The 9,734-nt window shown below is 40.8% G+C and overlaps 1 protein-coding gene across 2 annotated transcripts; it reads left to right on the top strand.

Annotated features, from left to right (window-relative positions):
• Positions 1-3,316: 3,316 nt before the first annotated feature.
• On the top strand, positions 3,317-9,734 carry LOC4337909 (uncharacterized). Of its 2 annotated transcripts, none has more exons than XM_015785319.3 (11): positions 3,317-3,446; positions 4,526-4,689; positions 4,912-5,093; positions 5,199-6,977; positions 7,113-7,169; positions 7,612-7,957; positions 8,044-8,243; positions 8,684-8,760; positions 8,839-8,940; positions 9,048-9,234; positions 9,322-9,734. In XM_015785319.3, the coding sequence occupies exons 2-11, from the start codon at positions 4,560-4,562 to the stop codon at positions 9,409-9,411; spliced, it is 3,150 nt and encodes a 1,049-aa protein (XP_015640805.1). In that variant the 5' UTR covers positions 3,317-3,446; positions 4,526-4,559; the 3' UTR covers positions 9,412-9,734. The 2 variants fall into 2 exon arrangements, with proteins under 2 accessions (XP_015640805.1, XP_015640804.1); XM_015785318.3 differs by having other exon boundaries at positions 3,317-3,603.

The raw sequence follows: 9,734 nt of genomic DNA, 5'->3' as shown, positions 1-9,734 counted from the left end.
TGGCGCAGGGAAGGAGGTAGAAGAGACACCTGACAAGTGGGCCCCATCTGAGGAAGGAAGAGAAGAGGGAAAGAGAGATGACGTGGCATCCTGACATGTGGGTCCCACGCTGACTCAGTCGCCACGTAGGCCAAAACCAGGGTCAAAACCACCGAAGGATCTATTGTGACCGGTTTTGATTAGTTAAAGGACGTCGGATATCTGGTTTTGTGGTTGGGGGATGATTTTATAACTCGATTACAAGTTGAGGGACCTTCGGTGTACTTTTTCCCCAGGTTAAAGCCAACCTTTTTGCCCTCCGAAGCTGGAGTTGCAGGCCCACGCTACCGGGCTCGGCGACGCGATCGGTTTTATGCGTGTTTCACGTCGATCGCTTAGCGGTATGGCACTAGTCAAAATAAATCTTAAAATTTTTTAGTATTAGCATTTTAACAGGATTTTTTATATATTTATCAAATTTGACAACAAACTAAAAACTAAACGTAGATATTTTTTTTGACAACTTTTTTTGAAAAATAGTATAGTTGAAAGTGGCAAACAGATCCTAACATTGGTCTCAGGAACAGAACGAGGGATTTCGCCGAAGGAGATAAATAAAAAAACAAAACACGGTAGAAGTAGGGAACTATGAAATGAACCTCTTTCACTTCTTCTAGCCTTCTAGGAGTAAAGTCTTTTCGTTGCTCACATCAGCGCAGTGCCGGTTCATTGTTCCTCTTCTCCTTTTGCAAGATAAAAAAAAGGGAGATTTGGAGGAGAGATAATCCCTCCAATAATTTTTAAGAATAAATTATGATCGTGTTAAGAATTGAACATGAGACATTGGGGTTGAAACCACACACCTTTTTACCTCTGCACTATCAAATGCATCTCTCTCCTTTTGCAAGATCAATACTCTCGCGTGCCAATTTGGGTGGCGAATAGAGTATCAAGTACTGCCCGTGATGGTCGGGCCTTGGCTCCACCGCTAGAACTGGCCTTATCTCCGCACGAAAGACCCCGGAGCCTTCAACTCGTCGGAAAAAATCTAGTCAAGTCGTAAAAAAACTAGTCAAGTCGCTAATCATCCTAGTGTCTTGAGAGATTTGGTACGAGCGTAATGTGAGAATCTTCCGGCATGTCATTTCTATGCCAGCGATGATCGTAGCTGAAATCAAGAAAGAAGCCAGGACATGAGTTACAACGAGAGTGTCCAAGCTATAAGAGATCACCGTTCTAGGAGAAGTCCCTTGACAATTTTGTGGCCTCCTAGGGCTGGCCCCTTAAACCTATCATGTACAATTTTTTTAAAACTTGCGCTCTATTAATACACAAGTGGCAAAGCTTTTGCCCTTTCTTAAAAAGAAAAAAACTCCCACGTGCCAAGTCATCAAGCAAGGTATGTCCGATGTATTGAATCAAAGTCGGTTAAGAAATGCAGCAAACAAAACCAGCATGACACTAAAACTCCATATAGTACTCACTCCTGCTTGTAATGTTTGACGTTGTTAACTTTATGCATATTTTACTATTTTCCTTATTAGAAAACATGTAGTTATTATTTATTTTGTTGTGATTTATTTTAATATTAAAGCTATTTTAAACATGACTTATATATATATATTATACATTTTGTAATACGACAAATAGTCAAATGTATGTTCAAAGTTAACGACATCACACAAAAATAAAAATCATGTTGTTACTGTCGGACATCATGACTATTATACCGTTCAAATTACACTACTTTATGACACTACTTTACGATGGCTGCAACAGAACATGAACAATATAATAGTAATGGTGGAACATGAACGATATAATAATAATGGTGTCCGATAACAGTCTATCTAGAGTTTGAGCCTATATTGAGGCATTGGCCGTGTTTAGTTGTTTGGCCAAAAGACGTATACACATATTTGAAGTATTAAACGTAGACTAATAATAAAATAAATTATAAATTTTACATGTAAAATGCAAGACGAATCTATTAAGCTTAATTAATTCATCATTAGCAAATATTTACTGTAGCACCACATTGTCAAATCATGGTATAATTAGGTTCAAAAGATTCATCACACATTTTACATGCAAACTGCGCAATTAGTTTTTTTCGTCCACATTTAATGCTCCATGTATGTGTCCAAATATTTGATGTGACAGAATTTTTGGAAGTTCGAAGGGAACTAAACACGGCCATTGTTTAGTTGGGGAAAAATTTTAGATTTGGTTGTCATCGGATATACGGACATACATTTGAAGCATTAAATGTAGTCTAATAACAAAAATAAATTACAGATTTCGCTAGAAAACTGCGAGACGAATTTATTAAGCCTAATTAATCCGTTATTAGCCATGTTTACTGTAGCACCACATTGTCAAGTCATGACGCAATTAGGCTTAAAAGATTTATCTTACAATTTACACGTAAACTGTGTAATGTTTTTTTTCCATATTTAATGCTTAAAAGATTAATTTAATGTTTTTTTCCATATTTAATTCTTACAATATTTAATGTTTTTTTTCATATTTATCTTACAATTAGGCTTAAAAGATTTATCTTACAATTTACACGTAAACTGTGTAATGTTTTTTTCCATATTTAATGCTTCATGTATGTATCCAAACATTCGATGTGATGTGTGAAAAGTTTTTATTTTTTGAACTAAACAACGCCTGAACTAGTACTCTCAAGCATTTGTTGTTCGTCTGGGTTTGAATCCTCTCAAGCAGGTTTTCTTCAGTATCATTAATATTTCTCGTTTTCTTCTTTCAACAAAAAGTAGAGTATACCTCATCTCTGACCGAGAGAAAAGAATCTCGATGAGAAATTCATGAAAACCAACCCACACCACTCCACGGTAAAACGTACTCCCTCCGTCCCAAAATACTTAATTTCTAATTGTCCTGTCTAAAGTTTAACTGTCCGTCTTATTAAAAAAATTATAAAAAAACTAAAAAGATAAATCATGCATACCGTATTATTCATGATTTATCATCTAACAATAATGAAAATACTAATCATAAAAAAAAATCATATAAAAAAATTTCATATAACAGCCTTTTGCCCGATGCCAAAAAAAAAAAATGTAAACAAACGTTTCATTGAATCATTGGGTTCCTGTACATTTGCTACTCCACACCCCCGTCCCCGTGACAGAAAATTTTACGCTACCCCACCTGTCAGCGCCCCATGCCCCCACCTGTCAGTGACCCATCTACTCCTTCCTGTGCCACCCACGCCTATATAACCCGCTCGCACCGCACATCACGCGCCCTGCACTGCGCTGCAGCCGCGGCTGCTACTGCTACACGCAACCAACCCCCTCACACACACAGTCACCGCAACGCAAGGAGAAAAAAGCAGCGAAGCGGAGGAAGAGAGAAAGAAAGCGACGCTGCTTTTTCTTCTTTCTTTCTTCCAACCACTCCGGGATCGGGGAGCGAATCAAATATCATTCGCCGAGGCGAGTAAAAACCCCAATCTCTCGCTTTTACTCTCCTCCTCCTCCTCCTCTTCTTCCTCTCCCCACCTCGGCTGCGGCGGCGGAGGCGGAGGCGAAACCCTAGGAGGAGCTAGCCGCATTTGCTCCTCGGGGGTGGTGTTCTGGGCGTCTCTTCGATGTGAGTAGCCTGATCGGGATCGCCAGTTCGTTGCGGGTTTCGGTGTTGCGTGGTTGGGGTAGATGTTTACTTCGTTTGTAGCAGTTTGGTTTGCCGAGATTTTTGGGGGGATCGACGTGTTCGACGACTGGGTGTGTGTGGGTGTGGGTTTTGTTTGGGTTGAAGGGTTTTTGCGTTTTGGTGGGTGGGTGTGGTTAGGGTTTTAGCTGGGTGGAGGTGGGTGATCTGTGCGTTGATCGCGATGGCTGGGGGGCACTGTTTCCTCACGGGGGTTTTTGTTTTGTTTCGGTTCGATCGCTTGGTTGTTACTCCCCGTGATTGTTTATGATCTGGTTGCTTCTGATTGGCTACATGCTGGTCTCGCGTTTTAAATTTTTTTTGGGGGAACTTTTGTGGTTTCCTTTAAATCGGAACAGAAGTTTCAAAATTTCGAGCTGGTTTTGCACGTTTTTTTTTTTAAAAAAAATTTCGGTTAGATCGTTGAGGTTATTACGCCCCGGGATTATTTATGATTTGGTTACTGTTGATTGGCTACATGGTGGGCTCATGTTTGCCCTTTTGTTTCGAGGGGGAAATTTTGTGGTTTTCCATTTAAATCGGAACCAAAGTTTGCAAAATTTCAAGTTGTTTCGGCACGGGATTTTGTTTCGGTTCGATCATTCGGTTGTTACGACCTGTAAATTTTTCTGGATTGGTTGCTTTTGGTTGGCTACGTGGGGAGTGGGGGTGCTCTTCTTTGTCTTTTTTTTTTTTGCATTTAGATCGGAATTTTGTTTTTCAAAATATCAAGTTGTTTGCACGTTAGAGAGGGCATATGTTAACGATGATTGGAGCCACTGTACTTCAATTCTGTGATAGAGATATGAGTTGCATATACGAATGCTTCCCCAGTGTTTTTAATTTTATACCTTTGAATCTACAGGGTGCTGGAGGAGAGAGAGGCCAACGGTCTCACAATGCAGGGGCAGCATCTAAACAGCCAGACTGTGGATCTTGCCCGCAATCTTCGGGAAAACCAGCTAGGAGGAGTGATATTTGGTTGCAAGCACAATACAATCGAGGAATGCTTCGAAAAACAGCTATTTGGTTTGTCAAATCCACCTTTCACCTCTTGTTTTGAACACATCTGTCATTTCTCACATTTGTATAATTTGGTGATTGACAGCGTCATGTTTGTTTTGTATATGCATTACTATCCTTTACAATCATGGTGTAATTGTGGGGTTTGTGAAGTATAGACTAGCTAAGCATTGAAACTTTGTTTGATTTCACATCTTAATCAGTTTCTGCATCTTGCTTGTTTTACAGGTCTGCCTTCAGTCCACTATTCATATGTGAGAAATGTGAAACCTGGACTACCTTTATTCCTATTCAATTATAGTGACAGAAAGCTTCATGGCATTTTCGAGGCTGCAAGTCCTGGGCAGATGTGTATTGATCCATATGCGTGGAGTCATGATGGTTCTTTGAGGACTTCTTTTCCTGCACAGGTATCACAAAATTATGAATGTCTAAATAACTGGCACAGTTTATTTGATCTGTAGTTAAGTTCCAGTTCATTTCTACTAATGAAAAATGGCCATTTGTGTTTTAAGGTTCGTATCTGCACGAAGACTCGTTATCCACCATTGATGGAGAGCCAATTCAGAACAGTGCTTGGTGACAACTATTATAACCACCACCACTTCTATTTTGAGCTAGACCATGCCCAAACAAAAGCTTTGATTGCTGTGTTCAAATCACTTGCTCCTGCCAATTTCACGCAAGTTCCAGCGGTTTCGAGCAAAAGGACTATTGCACCTTTACCATCAACTAAAAGGCAGGCACCTGTTATCCCTGACCAAAAGAAAGGGTCAGCCAGTCCAAAGGACATCAATCCGTTTAGTGTTCTGTCACAATCAGGTGGTGCTGTTAAAGATAACTGGGCTGATTCTGATGTGGAGAATGGCAGTATTAGCAGAAGTTCAGATGAGAAGGAATCTAGGGAGCTAGTTTCTGATTGGGAGGATTTGGATGACAATGTTCTTCACGGCCAACTTGGTCTTTGTTCAAATCCAGATGAGATCAGTCAAAACTCCTCATACAACAGTGTTGCTAAGGGAGCGGAGTTTGTGGAATGCAGTCATTTGGTTGTCAATCCTGTGAATGGAGGAATCCAAAGTTCTGATGGAGACATGCTTGTGATCTCAGATGATGTGCATTCAGGTGCTGTGGGTGTTGATGGGATAGAGAGTGGGGGTCAGAATGAACCAGATGATGTCTCGATACAGCCTGAAAGACTGTCCATCCTGCAAAAACTTAAGGAGTTGTTTGTTCTACGACAACAGGCAGTGCTATCTGATCAAAATCTTGCATATTCTAATTCAGATGAATATGCACCTGAAGAAACACAGGCCAATGTGAGCCTTTCTTGTCCAGAGCAATGTGCACCTGAAGAACCACAGGCCAATACAACCCCTTCTTGTCCAGAGCTACATGTACTTGAAGAAACACAGGCCAATGTGAGCCTTCTTTGTCCAGAGCAATATGTACCTGAAGAACCACAGGCCAATGCAAGCCTTTCTTGTCCAGAGCAACATGTACCTGAAGAACCACAGGCCAATGCAAGCCTTTCTTGTCCAGAGCAACATGTGCTTGAAGAAACACAGCCCAATGTGAGCCTTCCTTGTCCAGGGCAATATGTACCTGAAGAACCACAGGCCAATGCAAGCCTTTCTTGTCCAGAGCAACATGTACCTGAAGAAATACAAGCCAATGCAAGCCTTCCTTGTCCAGATCAGCATGTACCTGAAGAACCACAGGATGATGCAAGTTTTTCTTGTCCAGAGCAACATGTACCTGAAGAAACACAGACCAATGCAAGCCTTCCTTGTCCAGATCAGCATGTACCTGAAGAAACACAGGATGATGCAAGCTTTTCTTGTCCAGAGCAACATGTACCTGAAGAAACACAGGCCAATGCAAGCCTTCCTTGTCCTGGCCAGCATGTACCTGACAATGCAAGCCTTCCTTGTCCAGAGCAACATGTGCCTGAAGAAACACAGATCAATGCAGGTCTTTCTTGTCCAGATCAGCATCTTCCCGAAGAAACAAAGTTCAATGTCAGTCTTGCCTATCCAGATCAGCATGTACCAGAGGAAACACAGGTCACTGCAGGCATTTCTTGCCCAGATCAGCATGTTCCTGAAGAAACACAGGTCAATGCAAGCCTTCCCTCTCCAAATCAGCATGTACCAGAAGAAACAAAGGCCACCGCAGCCATTTCTTGTCCAGATCAACATGTAACACAGGCCAATGCAAGCCTTTCTCAACACGAGTTCGGTGCTAAGGTGGAAGATAATACATCTCTTGAGCAAAATCAAGGAAATGCTGAGGTATGTGTCCCATTCCTTTCTGTTCGCCTGTTCCCTAGTCTTCATTATCTGATTACACTTGATAACCCAGTGACTCACATGATGCTTGTTGTTGTGCAGTATTCTCACATCATTTTTTTTTTCACTTGTCTACAGCTGATAAAAATCGTCCTTGACTTAATCAAGAAGACTGATTCATTGGATATGAGACAGGTCTGCCATTTGTTCCTGAGCACTTGTGATGTAAAAGTTGTTCGGAGGTTTATTTCATTGTTGGATAGAAACATACAAATGAGTGGTGCTGTGGGGCTTGACAGTATGTTCTCAATAGTTACAAGGAATCACAGATGTCCAATGTGGTTTCTTTTTACCAAATTTTCTAATTGTGGCTACTATTGATATTGGTTCAAGTAGCACATAAATTTCTTTGGTGTGAACATGAAGTTTTCTTTTAAGGGCCATTTAGCTTGTCTATACAATATTTTTCTTTCTTGCAGAACACAAACTGACCTGCACACCTGTAGTTGGCCATCTTACCTTTCTTTTTACTGCCAGATGCTGGATGTATTCACGATCAAAACTGTCTAGCTACCATTCTAGATGCAAATGCTGGATACTTAGGTTTTTTACTAATCATTGTTCTGTAATTTTCCAGAACAAGTCCCATGAAGAAATACTTTCTCTGAAGGAAGTAGTTAAAGACTCGGGAACAAAAGTAAAGCAACTGGAATACCGTATAGATGAGTTACAATTCAAACTTGACTCTTCACTGTCTCTTGTCGGAGATGCATGTGATACTCTGGACAAGCCATCGATATTCCTGATAGGTGGTTATAATGGTGTGTCCTGGTTGTCATCTCTTGATGCTTTTTCACCTGAGAAAGACATACTGGTGCCTCTCGCACCATTGAGTTCTGCTCGTTCATATGCATCTGTTGCTACATTGGAGGGTTGCATATTCGTCTGTGGTGGTGGGGTTGGCGATTCATTTGGTAACACAGGTATGTCATGGTATTTTGAATGTGCTCTGTCAACTTCTTTTCTATTAGCTTCAAATTGCAGTTACTTACGCATTTTCTTTGTGTAGTGGAATGCTATAATACAATGTGTAACGAGTGGATGGCGTGCCCCTGTTTGAACAATAAAAAGGGAAGTCTCGCTGCAGTAAGTCTGGATGGAAAAATATATGCTATTGGTGGAGGAGATGGAATTGTAACTTATTCAGATGTTGAGATGTTTGATCCTTTTCTTGGGAAGTGGATATGCAGCCCGTCTATGATGAACTCTGTATGTTATCAGGCTCTTTTACTTGCTTCTAACGATTGTCTTGTTTCGAGTATTTTGCAACCTGCTTTGTAGTAAAACTTATACTCTACCCTAGTCAGCATCATGATTGCATTTTGATCATCTTTATGACCTTATAACGATAAGTTAGGACATGCATTTATTTTAGAACATGTAATTTTAGGACATGCATTTATTTTAGAACATGTAATTTAGTTTCAGCATAACAGCATAGCTTTTCAGAAAAATTATGTACGACACTGCACTGCAACCTCCATTGCAGGCTGTAACATAGTTGTTGCTACATAATGGCAGGATAGCAGGAAAGGGTCATTGGGTTTTTTCTTTTTCTTTTCTAATGTTGGTGGTTATCAAAAGACTGGTCGAGTAAGATGAATTATCTTGACACTAATATATATTGTACATTCTGCTATATGTTACAGCGATTTGCTCTTGGTGCGGCAGAAATGAACAGTGTCATCTATGCTACTGGTGGATTTGATGGTTTCAGCTACTTACAGTAAGATATTTTGTCAATTTTCCTCCATGTTTTTACATGATTTAGTTTCTTAGAAGATAACAAACATGCCACATACAGATCAGCAGAAAGGTATGACCCAAGGGAGGGTTTCTGGGCCCGGCTTCCAAGTATGAATGTAAGGAGAGGATGCCACACTGTAGCTGCCCTTGGAGGAGTCCTGTGAGTAATTTCCTCGTGTACATTACGTGTTATTGAACAAGGAAGAAATGATTGCTGTCTTGCTTAAATCTTGTAAAGAAACTCATGTATTGGCTCTGACTTTTCAGGTATGCCATTGGAGGGTATAATGGGGATAGAATGGTGTCTAGCGTAGAGATCTTTGACCCACGTCGCAACTCCTGGAGGGTGGGTGATCCCATGAACTTTCCAAGAGGATACGCCTCTACAGTTACCCTGGGTGACAATGTGTTTGTCATTGGCGGTCTACAGTCGAGTGAAAAGTTTATGGATTCTGTAAGTAGACCCATACCAACCATCTTTCTCCAAACTTCACAATTCCCAGCTCTCTTTTAAGGATAGTTTCTCTGCCCTTTGTTACAGGTGGAAGTTTACAATGTGAAATGCGGCTGGTCAGTTCCTGGTTTCAGCTCGATTGGGGTGAGGTGCTTCGCGTCTGCTGCTGTCGTTTAAGCGTGTTAGAAGTACAGTGCTTGTCCCATCTCATCAGTTCTAACAATTTTGTGCCATGCAAGGAAACAAACCCTAATCGTGTTTTCCGACATTTTGAGGGTAAAAATTGCCCTTCTGCTGTGATTCCAGTTTCGTGTACAGCGAAAGTCAGCATAGTATGGAGCTCTAGGTAGTCAGTCACTTGTCCAAAGTTTAGATCCTCCTTTATATACCTGAATATTCACCTACTGTTGAGAAACACCCTGTTTTATCAGGTACCATGTAAATCTCTTGGAATGCATTCCGGCTAAAAATTCTGAACTTATTAATCCGTTGCTCGCTCA

This window comes from Oryza sativa, chromosome 5 (genome assembly GCF_034140825.1).
Source record: "Oryza sativa Japonica Group chromosome 5, ASM3414082v1".
Taxonomy (NCBI): domain Eukaryota; kingdom Viridiplantae; phylum Streptophyta; class Magnoliopsida; order Poales; family Poaceae; genus Oryza; species Oryza sativa.
This window is presented reverse-complemented; position numbering and strand designations above follow the sequence as displayed.